This window comes from Diplotaxodon limnothrissa, linkage group LG7 (genome assembly GCF_057381915.1).
Source record: "Diplotaxodon limnothrissa isolate DT_005_m linkage group LG7, D_limnothrissa_male_GT1.1, whole genome shotgun sequence".
Classification (NCBI taxonomy): Eukaryota; Metazoa; Chordata; class Actinopteri; order Cichliformes; family Cichlidae; genus Diplotaxodon; species Diplotaxodon limnothrissa.
Genome location: NC_140602.1, coordinates 44,211,572 through 44,228,647, shown reverse-complemented (window position 1 = coordinate 44,228,647; position 17,076 = coordinate 44,211,572). Strand labels below are relative to the sequence as shown.

The 17,076-nt window shown below is 39.7% G+C and overlaps 1 protein-coding gene across 1 annotated transcript; it reads right to left on the bottom strand.

Annotated features, from left to right (window-relative positions):
- Positions 1 to 841: 841 nt before the first annotated feature.
- LOC146628876 (plasminogen receptor (KT)-like) lies at positions 842 to 8,453 on the bottom strand. Its single transcript, XM_085358147.1, has 4 exons — positions 8,362 to 8,453; positions 2,308 to 2,438; positions 2,082 to 2,191; positions 842 to 1,188 (listed from the first exon to the last, which is right to left on the bottom strand). Exons 1-4 carry the CDS (start codon positions 8,440 to 8,442, stop codon positions 1,061 to 1,063), a joined length of 450 nt encoding a protein of 149 aa, XP_085214273.1. The 5' UTR covers positions 8,443 to 8,453; the 3' UTR covers positions 842 to 1,060.
- Between the last annotated feature and the right edge of the window lie 8,623 nt (positions 8,454 to 17,076).

The following is a 17,076-nucleotide window of genomic DNA, read 5'->3' as shown; positions in this document are numbered from 1 at the left end:
GAATGTAAAGGAGAAAAAGTGGAGGGTTTGGATGCTACGTCCATCTTTTGCATACAGTCTATCATCTAAACAGAGAGGCAAGTGACCTGCAACAGTCATCAGTGTTTCAGGAGCTTTTTAAAGGCGACGTATTACACATAAGAGCCAGATAAAATGAGCTGTTATGAAGAGTGTTTAAGAGAATTTCTGCTCTGCACTGGTCTAATTGCAGCTTTGACCAACAATCATTGTCTTACCACTTTGTTCAATCATCATCATTACATTCATGAACCAGGCTTATAGCAGCTGGTATTCTTGTTCATCTAAATACAACAAAACCCCCCAGAGAGATAACATAAACTGATTAATATTACTATCAATTTCCCTTCAAGTCCATCATACATAATCAAAGCAAACCCTGGAAAATAACAACCTAAAGAAAACACTGATGATATAACTGCAATTGTGCAATATTTAGAGACAAGTTATCTGCTGTGGTCACACAATGCTCTCTTAACACTGTAATAAAACTTAACTCATGGATCAACATGTGGCATACACCAATCAGGCATAACATTATGACCACTAGCAAAGTGAGTAACACTGATTCAGACTATTCAACACGGAGGCCACACCTGGCATCTTGGTGCCAGATATCATGTGATGGGTCAGGGCCGCTTTGGCAGCAAAAGGGCGACCAACACAGTGTTAGTTAGGTAGTCATAATGTAATGCCCGATTGGTGTATCTGAAAGACTGAAATGAGACAGAATAAGGAGCCTTTCGTTCAATAAGGTCAACCTGACAGAGAGAAATAGCAGAGCCTTAAAATTTTCCATGATAGAGGACGTTGGTTCTATAAATTATTACATTATTTCTCCAAGAAGGAGCTGAGGCCGCTTTTACCTTAATGCTACATAAAGTATAGTTGTGTATCGTTTAGGGAGTGGGTATGTTTTGGACAGCTAAACCTGAGGTTTCTTTGTGAGCCACTTCCCCGTCTTTGTGGTTTGTTGAAAACGAAATGTACAGTGGCTGCAGCTCCTCTCTGGAACCACGCTGTTAGACAATAACTAATTACATTATTTCTCCAAGAAGGCGCTGAGGCTGCTTTTAGCACGGCGGGCCTTCTCTATGCTCTCAAAGGTTGGAGTCCCTTGAGGTAACTGTAGACGGTCATTTTCAGTCTCCATGATATTCTCAGCTTCCCCTAAAGACATCATGAAAAACACATTTAATGGGTATAATTAGTGACTGCAATCTTTTTTAAAAATGTCATTAATGAATAACTAAACACAATATTTGTTAAACATTTAGATGCATTATTTGGTAAACAGTAAGGTCCATTTGGACAGAGACTTTTTCTTTTTTAGCATTTTGGTTCTGTTCATTACCACAATTAATTTTAAATATAACAACTTTAAATATAATTAACTCAGATCCAGTTGAACTGCCGACTGTCAGCCTTAATTCAGTGGGTTGAACAAAAAGATTGCACAAAAATGTGAGAACTAAAATGCAATCCCATCATTTCAGGACATCAAAAGTAACTGGACAAATAAAATAAAATGTATTCATTTGAATCGTGCTAATGCAAGCGCCACACCTCAAATCAACTCCAGGGCTTCTATCTGCTTAATTGATAATGACATAACAAAGGAAGTGCCCACACCTGCCCATGAAATAGCCTTTCAGTCAAATGTCCAATTACTTTTTGTCCCTTTAAAAAGCGGGGGGCACACGTTAAGGGGCCGGAACTCCAAAACCTTCATCCGATTTGAATGTGGATTTTCTCATATGAAAGCTGGGCGTCTACACATTATATAGATGCCCATCATAGCGGAAAGTGGAAATTGTTTTGGTAAACAGACACTATTCACGTATTTAAATATATATATGGACCTAACTGTATATTAGAGCCTGTGTTTTCTGGATATAGTGAGTCTGTGTTCTGCTGTTCAAAGTAAAATAATCCTCGAAAACCAAAGCAAAGAATCACTATATAATGCTTGATAAGGATTTATTTACCCGTCTGTGCACCCTCTTTTTAAATGTTAAACAGGTTTCCTTAAGATGATGATGCCTGTAAGTGTGTAGCTTTACCTCTCATACGATTAATAAGCGTTCCATAGGCGCTGTCCATCTGGTAGGCAAATATGAAACTGAGAGGTATGATGGGAGCCAGCATGCCTGGGTTCTTTCTTTTAATAGCTCTAAAGAAAAATGATGATAAACAGAAGACAATATTTAACTGCAAAGATAAAAGCACAACACAGAGATGAGTCTGTGTGTGTTTGTGTCAGATCTTTGTGAGGTGTTAGAATCTCACCCTGCAGTTAGTCCCACTGTGGCCACCGCAAAGAAACTGCCAAAGTATTTCAGAAACTCTCTGGACCAGGCGATCTGCATCGCCATCTGCCGCTCTCTCATCTGGTTCTGCATCAGAATCTGGCGCTCCATCTGGGCACATGCACGCGCGCACACAGACACACAAAAATAAATTAAGAAGAAATGATGAAATAAAATTTTCCCTGCTTGGTAAGATTTCATTTTCAGTTATAATCAATTTCAGTCAATTACTGTTGATCAGAGCTGTAATAATCATCTGATTCATCAGTTAATTGTTTTATGAGAGTACAGACAGTTTAAAGAGATCTCCATAAGCACCAAAGGCTTAGTACTTTTTAAAAAAAGCCCCTAAAAACTTGTAGGAAGTGTACATTACGTGAACAGAGATGTGATTAGTTGGGAGCACAGACTGAACTTCTATGTATGCTTGAGAAGTTTCTTTGGAATTTTTTTTAAGTCATGAAACTAAACCCTGGAATCCACTGCTGTAAACATGCCAACTACAAACACTACGCTCTAGGGAAGGAGGAAGTGACAAACTTTTCATCTCCACAATCTGGGTGTTTCGTACTCCTGACATCGACTCTTGGCTGTACACTCTTTAGGTTCAATGGAAATTACAGGAATGACTTCTGTAATTGACAGTGTTTGTTCTTTTAAAGCCAGCATCCGCTGAAACAAACTAGTGAGTAGTCTGAGCACACTTAAGGGTGTCCCCCTTTAACGGCCCATGTTGTGAATGAGTGAAGAATGCAATTATGAAAAGAAAGCATTTCCCGCTCCTCCACACCATGTGTATGAGCTGCAGGAACGGGAAATGGGGTGACACGTTCGCTGAAAGGTCAGCTTTCATGACGGCTTCATCTGGGTCACAAAAAAGGAAGTAAATGGAAGATAGAGGATGTTAAATTTGAATAAACTATCCTGAAACTCACTCCAGCATCTAAGTACATAGATGCTGCAGGGTCTCCATCTTATAAAAATGAAGCAGTTCAATATGCCCATATACACAAATACGTAACATAAGTAAAGATCACTGCACATCTTTGCTCAGCCACCAGTTTCACATTATTAGTTAGTTTGTCTCCAAAGCGCTCAACCTGAAATGGCCCTCTGATGTACTCATTCCTAATCATGTCCTTCATGGTCACTCCAAACAAAAAAATCTTAACATCTTCAACTCTGTCACCTCCAGTTTTCCAAACCACACATCATAGCATCTTGAAAACCTTTCCTTTCAGTCTGCAACTATCCATCACAAATTACCGCTGACACTCGTCTCCACCCACTGTTACTTTGGATGGTTGGATGCTATTTAAACTCATCCACTTTCACTGCCTCTGCTCCTTCAATATTCTGCCCATCTCCCTCTCATTTTTGTGCTGATGCCAAATGACTCATGAGTGTTTATAATAATGAACACTTATAACAACAATAATAATGATAATGTGTCATCTACATTAAAGACTTCAGGGTCTTTGTATAACATTCTTTACCATTTTCTGTTTCTACAGGCTGTTTGTATGGGATAGCTACGAACCCATAAGTGATAAATTAGCCCTATCAGTGTAGATGTGCAATTCAAAACTAGACAAACATATCTGCTGGTGGGAATATCAAAAGGAAAAGATTTGGTTTTGGCAAGCTCAGACAAGCAGCAGACTGTGACTCTGGGACAGGACTGGAAAAAGCAGAAATGAACCAACGCAGTCTGAGGGTGACATTTGTGAAGGGTGCAAGTATGAACACAAAGCGGGACACTAACTTGAAAACAGATGCACACAAATCATCATGATCTACACATTGGAAGAAGGAAAAGAAACAGATGTAACATGTGAGAAAGAAAAGCAGAGCAAATACATGCGGAAAATATGTGCAGCAGGTATTCCTGATGAATACAAAATATTTCATGTTAGGGTTTTTTTTGTGGATTAAGGTTTTTTTTTTTTTGCATGTTTGCAAACTTTGACTTTTGGGCACTCTGTATGCTCTCATGCTTTTAAAAATGATTTGTCCAAAATTGGATATGGAGTAATGTTCCTAAATGCACTAGTAAATCCACAAAGAAAGGACTCAAGGAGAAGACCTGAGGCGCCTAACCAATGCTAAGATTTCAATTCTATTGAAATATTGCCAGGGGATTGAAAATAGGCATTTAAAAAAGCATCTTACAGTTACAGTAATTTGGAAAGATTTCAGAAAGCTTTGACCCTCTTTGACTCCATCTTTCCAAAGAAAGTTCCTCCTGCTTAAGACAGCAATATGAACATCTGAGCCCAGTGGCGTATTTCCACAGAAGAATTTCTTTTTGTGACTAAAAATTGAGGAAGAGTGTCCAAATGTGTTTAACTTTTTTTTTGGCAGCAATAAACATGACAGTTTACTTATTTTAATTTTAAGACATGTTTAATTTTAATTAAGTTTAAAACTTTTTTATTTAATGTAAAATTATATATATTTTTAAATTTACTTTCAAATTCTTCAGTTGCTGAATGGGCTGCATAGTTTTCATAAATTGCATAGTTCAGAATAGCTATAATTGTACCAGATGGTTGCATTCAGTTAAGTTGGACTAGACCAGTGGTTCTTAACCTTGTTGGAGGTACCGAACCCCACCAGTTTCATATGCGCATTCACCGAACCCCTCTTTAGTGAAATTTTTTTTTTTTTTTTTTCAAATTCAAGACATAGATATGTTTTTTTACTGGTGCACAAAATGAGCCGTACATGAACATCACCTTGTTCAAAGAACAAAACCAACACAATGCATGAACTTACAACAAATTACATACCTGCAAATCAGTGTGACTTCTGCTGTTGCCTTTGAGAGACCAGTTCAGATATGCGTGGCTTCACCTTGGCAAGTGCCAGTCTCATGTCATTTTCACAGAAAAGTCTGTTCCTTTTCTTCGTTTTTATGTCCAGCATCGTCGAAAAGGATTGCTCGCAAAGATATGTTGTAACAAATGATATAAAAAAATCCAGGGCTTTCTTAGCAATAATTGGATACTTGTCCATTTGTCGACACCAAAACGTTGAGAGTGTTGTTGTTCTGAAGAGTTGCTGTTGAACCTGGCTCTGCTGAATTTCAATGATTTCGTCAAGGTATTCATCATTGACATCTGCTGTCTCAACAGCAAACGTGAACGGCTGTCTCACCCATGCTGGATATGACTCTCTTGTAGGGAAATATCTGTCGAGAGACTTTGCAAGCTCATCTAAGTGCGTTGCAATTGTTTGCTTCAGTTCCGTGGATACAGAAACATCTCCGATTCCAGACACATCTTCGACCTTACTTACACAGTTGTCCAGAAGGGGGAAGTTTGCAAAGTTGTTGTTCTCTGTTCGTCGTTTCCATAACGTTAGCTTTTTTTGAAAAGCCTTCAGGTGTTCTTCCGCTTCTATGATATTGACTCCACCACCCTGCATCTGCTGATTGAGATGATTGAGAGCTGCGAATATATCAGCCATGTACGCTAAAATGAGAATGAACTCAGGATTTTTGAAGCAATCTGCATGACAGTGTTGGTGCTCTTGCAAAAACAGGGCTAATTCCACACGCATGGCAAAAACACGATTCAGCACCTGTCCCCGGGATAACCACCGAACATTAGAATGGTACAGAAGTACCTCGAATTCAGAGCCCATTTCTTTACACAGCTCACTGAAGATGCGGTGCCTCAGAGCACTATTTCGCACATAGTTCACACATTCCACCACGGTTTTTAATACTTCTGCCATTTTTGGAGGCAAGGTTTTTGTTGCCAATGCATGCCTGTGCAAAATACAATGAGTCACAATGATGTGTGGTGCATCGGCTTTTACTAGCGCACCAAAACCAGAGTTTCTTCCCAGCATGACGGGAGCTCCGTCTGTACAAACTGCAGAAACCATGTCCCATGAAAGATTGTTGTCTCCGAAGAAGTCATCCACAAGCTTCTTCACATCGGCTGCCTTAGTTGTTGTTGTAAGAGGCTTACAAAATAAAAAATCTTCTTTTATCATGTCATCTTTCACATAGCGCACAAAAACAGTAAGCTGGCTTAGATTAGCAACGTCTGTGCTCTCATCGAGCTGAAGGCTGAATTTTGCCGGGCTTGAAATCAGATCGGCGACTACTTGAGCCAAGATGTCTTTACTCATGTCTTCTATTCTGTCGCTGACGGTGTCATTTGAAAGAGGAATTTGTGATAATTTACCTTCGGCCGCTGTTCCGAGTATCAGATTTGCCATCTTTAACGCGGCTGGTTTCACGAGTGTTTCACCAATGGTGTGTGGCTTGCCCTGCTTTGCGATCAGGTAAGCAACTTCGTACGATGCTGTGAGGATCGGTTTGTTAACGGGTACAAATCCAAGAGCAGGCAGAGTGGGCCTTTCATCGAATCTGGCTCTCTTCACCTTGAATTCAGCAAGTGTTGTGTTCTTGTATTCCCCGTCTCCATGCAGCTTCAAGAAGTGTTCCTTTAGTTTTGCCGGTGCGAGACTAGAGTTGCTCAACTTGGCGTTGCAAATCATGCAGATAGGACGCTCACTCCCATCACGTTCCGTGATACATGTAAATCCATATTGTACATATTCGTCCAACCACTTTCTTTTTTTGCCCGACATAGTTAGTATGGATTAAAATGTTAAAAAAAAAATCACGCGAAGTACTACCACGACATTCACATGTTGACTACTGCGCGCGCTACATTCCCCGCAGCCCTGATTGGCCAAGCAGTGTAGCATGATCGTCTGCAGCCAGTGATGGCCAGAAGGGGGCGTGTCATCACAAATTTATACGATAATTCGGGCGTGGCTGGACCTCTGCGACCTCCGCAGTGGAGGCTCTGCCGAACCCCTGAGACCGACTCACCGAACCCCTAGGGTTCGATCGAACCCAGGTTAAGAACCACTGGACTAGACTGTAATACAAACCATTCAATTTGTCAACAATAAAACTGACTGAAATGAGAGAAAGACTGAGTGTGAGACTTTGATATTAGATAAAATGAATATTGATAAAGTTTATCTTTATGTACAGAATATGAATATCGCAAAATATTTTTAAAAAAAATCACAATAATATCGTATCGTGCTTTAAATATTGTGATAATATCGTATCGCGAGTTGTATGGTGATTCCCACCTCTACCCCCTACTATAAATCCATTTTGATGGCACCAATTCCTCATTCCTAGGAAGTCCATTCTCAAAATATGTGTACCGTACATATGAGCAGCCACAGGAGATTTTTGAAACTGTGTATCAGGCACCGAACTAGACCACATGTTAGAATATGTATCCCCGCCTTCCAGAACTGCTTTACAGACTTGGATCCACATCTTACTAACACACTATAAGAGCTAGAAAAATGAGAAGAGTGAGGTTAAAGCTGAGTGTATGCTCACCCCAGTCCAGAAGCCATAGCATGATCTTCACCAGGGTAACAAACTTTTTTTCTACCTGTGCAAGTTTCCTCTTTAAGTAGAATCACAGTGGTACCTGCTGTGAAATCACTTTGGGCTGGTTTTTGACTTTGGTGTGTAGTAATACTTAAACACTAAAAGAAAGATGGTATGCGTGTCGTCATTAGGACAGGGGTTTGTGTCAGTGTGTGGGACAAAGGAAGTAACGCACAGTGATCACACTACTCAGACAATGAGCAGTGTAGTTAATTACCTCCTCCAGAGAGTAGTGGGAAAGTAGTGGGTCTAAATGGATTTGGTTGTAGTCATAGAGATTAAAAATGTTTGCAGACCTACAGTTGCTGTGGATGTCTCCTGTACTCATGGAGCTGATACAAAAATAATGCAAATAAACAAGTGCACAATTTAAACTTAGTCCGACATCATTTCAGCATCTGCAACTAGTACAATTTCAAAGTATGAAGGTAAAACCTTTTGGTGGGAAGGTTTGGGGCAATTTTATGTGTTAAAAAATAATTAAAAATCTGCTTTTTTTTTTTTGCTTTTTCACTTTCACCATCTTTCACTAGTGAAAGATGTCACAGCAGAGGTCAGAGGTGATGTGCGAGTGGGTGCACTTTCACTCACCTGCAGCCGTGCATTCGTTAGCATGAATTCTTGTTGCTTTTTTAAATTGTCATCCATGGATTTGGACAGCAGGACACCCATGGCTGCGTTGGCGTTTCTGTGAATTAAACACGCAGTCATTCAAACGTGCTGCTCTGCTCTCATCACAACAGCAAACAAAATTCCAGAGTCGGGCTTAGAAAAGCCACCTGCTTCAAACTGGATTTGTTTCAGCATGTAGTGACCTCTTCAGTCCTTCAGTGTCTCTTCACTTCAGCTTTAGCTTTAAGCCTCAACTCATTTTAAGCTTTCCCGTTAAGTTAGCGAATAACAACACGACTACTGTCTACACAGAGGAAGTATTTGCAGCCCACCAAAAGGTTTTACCAGAGAAAAAGAGGGGAAAGTGTTTTTTTTTTTTAACTTTTACACCAATTCAGGATTTTTAATAATGTCAACTCTAAGAAGCATATTTGTTTACAAAATGGTCACAAATAACAGGAAAAGGCGTTGATTTTTGTCAGATAAGACGATGAATTCGCCTCCTTCAAAAATACTGTAAATGCTTCAGCTAGAACCACAGTTACTGCCAAATGCAATAAATACTGAAGCACTTCCACAGGTAAGTGCTTACGAGCTTTATCTTATGATTGCCTATCAGGTATGCTTTTTGACTTGTGCTATGTTTAAAGTGATAAATGTTACAAGGTCAACAGTAATAAAATAGCTGGCTCCTTTTTTTTGAATGAAGGTGATACATGCGTGCAGCTTCATGCATACAGAATGGATGAGGTGCTGCAACTGAGACCCGCCGTTTGTCTTTTCTGGTCGGCGAGTGGAGAATCACACAGGCTGGTCTGCAAAGAGAGCTTTAGGATGCTTCCTCCCACTGTCCACTGCATCGTCCATCCACAGGGTTTGCAGGGCTGGCTCAACCCATGGCTGCCACACCACTAAGATGTTTTCAGAAATATGCAAGCATGCAACAATCATGTTTTACAGTCCTGTGGTCTCAGCCTCAGATGCTTATTAAATCACACAAAGCTCATGTAGAAACAAACAAACGAACAAAATATGTTCTCCTTAATTTCTGTCAACCACACGTTTCCAGCTATCATGGTTGCTAGGCAACCTGGGCAGCGCGACGGAGGCTAGACCGTCCCATTTCACAAGCCTCGCACTTCCGGCCTTAGCGGTCTTTGAGTACACGGCCCTTGAGGACCATTGAAGCTGCGTACTTTAAGGCTGCAGACCCTGAATTGGGATACAGCCATAAAAACCATGAAAAAATATTGCCGTAATATGAAGCGATAGACTTTTTCATATCGTCATCCATATGTGTCGTTATATCGAACAGCCCTATTTTGAACTCTCCTCGTCCTTTGAGTGCGCAGTCGCCTTTGTTATATAGCAAGGTATTTAAAATGAATAAATAAATATCCCGTTCGTTTCAATACACATGATCTGAGCATGCGCGGAATGACACGGAGCTATTCTTTGATCCTTTGATCTTCTCAAAGGGGAGACTGTGACGTGACGGTCGACCGCACGTCACAGTCTCCCGTGACGGTTGACGTCACCATCTCTGCCACATGAGTCTATAAATAGAGGTGCTTTAACACAGTTTACCTTGGTGCGTCTTCGGTAACAGCGACTTGTTTTTGCAAAGCAGGAGTCTTTGACAAAGGTAATACCTTTACATTTAAATAATTCAGGGAACATTTTTTTTCTTTTGACACTTGTCCCTGCAGCAGTTACAAAGTTAGTCAATGGAGAGAATAGCTCAGCGTTTAGAGGCTCTCATAGAGCAAAATAGAATGATTAATGCAAGGATGGACAACATTGAAAGGGAGTTGAGTGTACGAAAGAAAGAGACTGAGAATGTGAGGCGTGAGAAAGCACCACAGAGTGCTTTTGCCAACTTCGCAAGTAACGTAGGTCTAGGTCTAGGTCTAGGTCTTGCCATAACGGGCGCTATTTATTACCTGCCCACCTTTATTGGCTAATTATAACATAATAACTATACTGTGCTCTCATTTATGTTCAGTTTTATTTTGCCCTCACCTCCCAACCAGTCATGACAGAAGACTGCCCCACACTGAGCCTGGTTCTGTCACAGGTTTCTTCCTGTTAAAAGGGAGTTTTTCCTGTCCACCGTTGCTCATAGGGAATCACTTGATTGTTGGGGTTGAATCTTTGGATTGAATTTAATTGCCTTAAACTGAAAATCAAAAATTCAAGTGAGGGGTTGACCAGGGCTCGTTAGGTGGGTTGTTTTTTTTATTTGTAATTTGATAATTAAAATAAAGAAAAATTATATTTAAAAATATATATTAATTGCTCTGTGTGTTTACTTCAATGAAGACGTGTATTTTTTGTGATAGAAAAATATAAATTGTCCAAAATATTTGAGAGTTTTTAAATTAGCACTGCATGAGTTTAACTGTGGCACAGACAGCTGTCAATCCTGGTGAGTGAGAGTTCAACCTCCAAACTGAACCCAGTGTGTTACTCGCAGAATCACAGATTTACTCACATTTACTGATTGTTCTGTAGGGTCTTTACAATTTTCAGCCCCTTCAGGTGACTGTTGTCTTCTGACTCCATCTTTAGGGTTTAGTTAGATTAAATATTTAACCAGTTAATTCAAGAATGAAAGACACATTTATCACAAAGGCACTCTTATAATGTAGATTAAATGTGTGTTGACATAACATCTAGATATATGATTAGAAAGAGAGAAATGTTGTAATGACATGAACAAAGTGCAGTATTCCAAGATGGCATCAGAGTTTTAACACCTTTTATACTCATGTTTTTATAATTATGTTAAGTGTAAAAGCTCAAAGATGATGACATAGATGCATCTGTTTCTGTTATTATCACAATAATCACAACATAAATGAATATTGTGACATTTTTTCTGTGCTGTATTAAGGTTACCAGAGTCAGCTGGGGATTCATGAACATCATCAGTGATGTTTCTCCACAGCGGGCTCATCAGTACCTGGTGACAGAAGGTCAATCCAGCTCTGACTTGAGGCTGTTCAAGAATCAGCTCCACTTGATCTGGTTCCACCTCTACCACAGGCAGAGAAACACAGGGTGAGATATTTTTAAGTGACCTGCACGTCTTTTTGTACAGAACAAACAGATGTAGTGAAGCCGTAGCGTTGCTCAACCCGAGAATGATGATATGTGTTTGCGTGTAAACATAATAAGATTTGACCTTGGTGAGTTTTTCTATGACGTCACAGTAAAAGTTTCATATTTTTTTTATTGGCTGAGGACCAAAGTTGCTGAGAATTCAAGTAAACATCTTATGATGTGTTTTCCGTCTTCTAGTCTGATAGTAGACATATATTTCACTTAATTTAGTCTAAATTACACAGAGTGCTTTTATTAGTAGGCCATCAGATTTATTGGAAAACATATTTATCACTTCCACCTCTTCTTTAAGTCAAAGAGTTATTTTTATTGATGGCATGAAGTTGGCTTTAAAGTGAGTTGTAAGGTCTCGGGGTTGATATTGTTACAGCATCAACTTGATCACAAACTCACAACCGTTGAACTAAAACACAATGTAAATTCAATGAAATAGAAAGACGGGTGAAACAGAGACATAAAGTCATCGATATAATATGCAAAACATACTGGCCCATGCTTTGAGGCAGAAATAAACACCTTACAGATATTTTTAAGAACATTTGAACTTCTTCTGACTTAAATTTGTCTCTCCAGCTTCAGCTTGCCATGGTCATACCTCAGCATGGGCATGCATCTTCCTCAGGTGCACCAGTGGAACCAACATGCAGTACAATAGTTCCTACATGAGAATTTCCACAATAAATGTCCTAATGACATATAAAATATGCATAGTGCAAAACAAAATATGTTAACTAAAAGTATGGCAGTAAAACTCCCACCAAATGACAAACCTATTGTGATTTCTGCCTAAACACATTATAGTAGGAACATGCTTACATTTTAGCATTTATTCTGCTTCTAGCAATAGCACAGTTTTGTGTACTGGCCTATCAAGATACGCTGGTTTGACAGTCCTTTTCCCATCCCTATCCAAAATTGAATCACAGAGAAAAAGCTTAACCATTCTAATACTTCCATCTACGCTTGGATATACCTCTGTTACTCTTGCCAGTTTCCACTTTTTCCTTGGAGAATTGTCTTCTTGAAGAATAACAATATCTTTCACCTTTGCACTCCTTTTATCTTTTTGCCAGATCTGTCTCTGTTGAAGAGTGAGAAGATATTCCTTCTTCCACCTTGTCCAGAATTAATTGGCTAAAAACTAAACTTGGCGCCATCTCCTTCTCAAGTACAGGTCCCTGCTCACAAATTTGCCAGGAGCGGGTAGAATAATGCTGGCCTTCATCATGAGAATATGATTTGGTGTACGAGGCTCTAAATTTGGGTCATTTAGGTTCTCTACTACTACTAGGTGCTATTCACAATAACCATAACTTCATAAAGACACGTTCTGAGTGAGGAAGTGTCAAGTCTCTTAGAAGTGTGATCTAGAATAGTCGTTAAAACGCATCTAATAGTCCTAATTTGCCTTCCCCAAAAACCTCTCATGTGGCTTGAAGAGGGGTGCTCAGAACAAACTTACATCTGCATTGTTTCAACTGTTCTTTGTCAAAATCATTCAGTGCATTTAAAAGCTCTCCATCCATTTCTCCTTTTTTTTCAGGGTCGCGGGGGGCGCTGGAGCCTATCCCAGCTGTCATAGGGCGAGAGGTGGGGTACACCCTGGACAGGTCGCCAGTCTAACACACAGGGATGGACAACCATTCGCACCTACGGGAAATTTAGATTTTTCAATTAACCTATCCCTACAAACTGCATGTCTTTGGACAGTGGGAGGAAGCCGGAGTACCCGGAGATAACCCATGCAAACACGGTTGGAATTGAACTCAGGACCTTCTTGCTGTGAGGCAACAGTGCTAACCACCGTGCCACCGTGCTGCCCTCAAAAGCTCTCCCTTAGCACCAAAATAATTTAGTACCTTGGTCACACCTGATTACATGTCCACAAATAGAAATAAAACAACATGATGCATTCATAAAATGATCAGTTGTAAGGTCATCCAACATTTCATTATGTATTGCTCTAGAACACATACATGTACAAAGAAGACCATACCTTTTAAGTTCTTTTCTACCCTCTTTTACATAAAAAGGTCCAAAACAGTCAATGCCACAGTAGGAGAATAGGGGTGTTGTTTCCATTCTATCCTCTGGTAAATCTGACCTCCCATGATCTTGACTATGTCTCCTGTACTTTGTGCAGGTTGTGCACTTGTAGATGTGAGAAGCAACTGAATCGCTGCATCCTGTAATGCATACTCTATTGGAGCGCAGCTCAGTGACAGTTATTCCTCTTCCTTGATGCTGCACCTTTTCGTGGTACTGTTTAATAAGTAAACACAACATGACTTGATTTGGGGATAATGGCAGGATGTTTGATATATGGGTGTAGAGTTGCTCTTGTCCTCCCACCCTAAGTACTCCCTGCTCATCAACAAATGGACTTAGGCTGTAGAGCTTGTGTGTCTTATCCTTCAGTTGAATGTCCTTCCCTCGAGTCAAGTCCTTGATTTCTTTGTTCTGTTCTGTTCTTAAATAACTACATTTTCCGTAGCCTGTCACACCAGCGTCTGAAAAATGGTGTAGTTCACACTGCCTGTGTTTGCAGGTAAGACACGTCTTTGAACTTTCACCTTTGACAAGTTTTGAAGATCTAGGATTCCCACAGTGACAGTGTTGATCTGAGAGTGGCTCGTCCCATTCTACTTTCTCTGTGTGGTGTCTGCACTCCCACGGGTCAGATATGCCAGTTAGGAGAAAACAGGAGAGCATAGGGATGAATGGGGCAAGAAGCTTAATTGACAAAACTATTATTGCTACCAAGAAGCAGAAGACAAAACTGAAGTAAAAGGATTCTGTGAAGGTAAAGGAATCAAATCAAATCCATTCATTTCATTGAGAATTCAAATTTATTTATGTGGCTTTGAATGCAAACAACAGCTGCCTGTCTCTAATACTGTAAGGTAGTCCCTACAGTATTAGAGACAGGCCAGCAATCTGATGATCCCCTATGAGCAAGCACTTGGCAACTGTGGGGAGGAAAAACTCCCCGTTGGGAAGAACCCTTCAGCAGAACCAGGCTCAGGAAGGAGCAGCCTTCTGCCGTGACTGGCTGGGTTTTCAACTGTTGTTTGCATGACTGAGATGGTAAGAGCCTAATTAACCCCATTATACCCCAATTATTAGTTATTTCCCTATTAAAATCGTCATAGTCCAGTTAGAGCCAAATAAAGTTGACACTGACATTAGGTTTGTCTTCACCTTTTCCATTTCCATAGAGGAGAATTAAAGGTGTTGTGTTAAAAATGAAAGTAAATAAATTAATATAGCTTGAATTTTGTTGACCAATAACAATAAAATGCAAAGGCAAACGCAAATACTTCCTACAGTAGTGATGGGATTTCCGGCTCCTTTTAGAGAACCGGCTCTTTCGGTTCGGCTCACTAAAAAGATCCGGCTCTTTCGGCTCCGAACCGGCTCTTCAGGTTGGTTTTTTTGCTTTAATTAATTTATTATTAACAATAATATAAAATTATGCACAAAAGGAATTATTAATGTAAAAAAAAAAGTGGTTTTATTTATATATGTTTATATATAAATATATGCTGTGGCCCCTAGACAAAACACGTACAAACTCCAAAAAGCACGTACAAACTCCAAAACACATTTCTAGCATGAACTGAACTTCCAAAACAGAGCTACCTAGATCACTTAAATTACACAATTGAAAGCATGAAAGCATAGGTGTATTGTTTGTGTATTTATACACAAGCATTCATATATAGTCAAATAATAAATTTAAAAAAAAAGTTCATTTACCTGTTATTACCACACACCAAATCCGGTCATTGGTACTTGCTGGCTTGTATCCGGTTGTTCAGTGATGACGCGACGAATCCTACTTCCGGGTCTAAAGTAGTCTGCGTTTAATATGGCTTTTGTGTTGTTAACATGTTTAATGTTTTGTATTTTCTTCTATTTGATCTCAAAAAGCTCCTAAAACAGTCAGTGATCCCTGTTGACCTCCCTCGGCTTTTATTACCACTAATCATTTATTTAAGCTCAGTTTTTAAAACCTTAGGATGTAACTGCAGCCCAGCCCATGCAGCAGTATATGAATGACTAACCTCGTATTGTGGGTGGATTATCTCAGTTGTTCTCCTGGCTGAAGTTTGGTCCTTTTACAGCATCCTGCCATGCGATTACATTTGTTCCTGACCACCGAGAACACTCACGTTAACTTTTATCGAGTGGGGAAAAAAGTTAGCTTGTTTATATTATGCTAACATAACTGTGTCGCTAGCGGTCACGTAGCACATCATTAAATACCAGCTAGCCCAACTTCAGTAAACCCTACAAACGTCACTGCTGTTTAGTTTTCTGTCTTCATTTATGCTGGAAGTGATAACAGAGCTGTACGTTTGAATTTGTTTCCAAAACCCCGCAGCCAGGACATGCTATATTGTATTTAGATAGAAGCTAGCGAGCTAACTCCCTGCTAACTTCTAACTCCGTTAAATGTCATAAATTCCGTTTTCATGGATGCCTGGATGTTAAACTCAATTGTTACACCTGGTAGAGCAGAACGCTGATCATTTTATTAAAGATGAAAGACTTTAGACAGTTTTTCAACTCTCAGTAATGCCATAATGATGGTTTGATATATGGACCTGCAGCGGAGTTTAGACCCAGACACGGCTAGTGACGTCAGACTGAACAATCGGATAGCCACTAGGTAACAAAAGCTCAACACTGTGCCTATCATCCTGGAGCATTTCTGTTGTCTTTTGTACGTGTTTTGGAGTTTGTACGTGTTTTGGAGTTTGTACGTGTTTTGGAGTTTGTACGTGTTTTTACGTGTTTTGGAGTTTTTACGTGTTTTGGGGTTTTTACGTGTTTTGGGGTTTTTACGTGTTTTTGAGTTTGTACGTGCTTCAGGGTTCGTACGTGATTTGAAGTTTGTATGTGCTTTGTCTGTAGGGGCCACCGTAAATATACTTTTATTTATTCACTCCACATAAAATGTAATAAATAAATCATATAATACAAAAATCAACTATTCACATTTCAACTTTTAACTATTTAAATTTTCAACTTTTTCCTTTTACAAATTTAAAGTGAAACAACACAAAACACTGCAAACCATAACACAATTAAATATAAATTATAATATGAAAACAAAAAGAACATGCATATTCTCTGTCATATGGGCCTGCAGGAATAAACTTTCTGAATCCTTTATCATCCGCAACTGAAAATAGTTGTGGATGATTACTATACCTTTCTAATGTGATGTTGTTGTCCCTGGCTCTCTTTCTCTCTCTCTCCCTCCTGCTCTGTTCCTGTGCTACTGAGTGTAGCTACCGCCCCTCCCCCCTCTTCCCAGGGTAAAGCACAAGTAGGGTTGCCAACCCCCTGAAAAATAAATAAGGGACACCTCGTGGCCAGGGCCGGGCAACCCAGTTGTCTTCACCCTTCCCAGTGTGGTAGCTCTTTTTTTTTGTGTGTGAAATTATTTTTTAACCATTTGACTTGAATTTGATTTAAGCAGATGCATATTCTTTGTGATATGACCATATGGGAAACAAATGATCATTTAGCCATTTATTTTCTTTGAGCTTTCCTGAA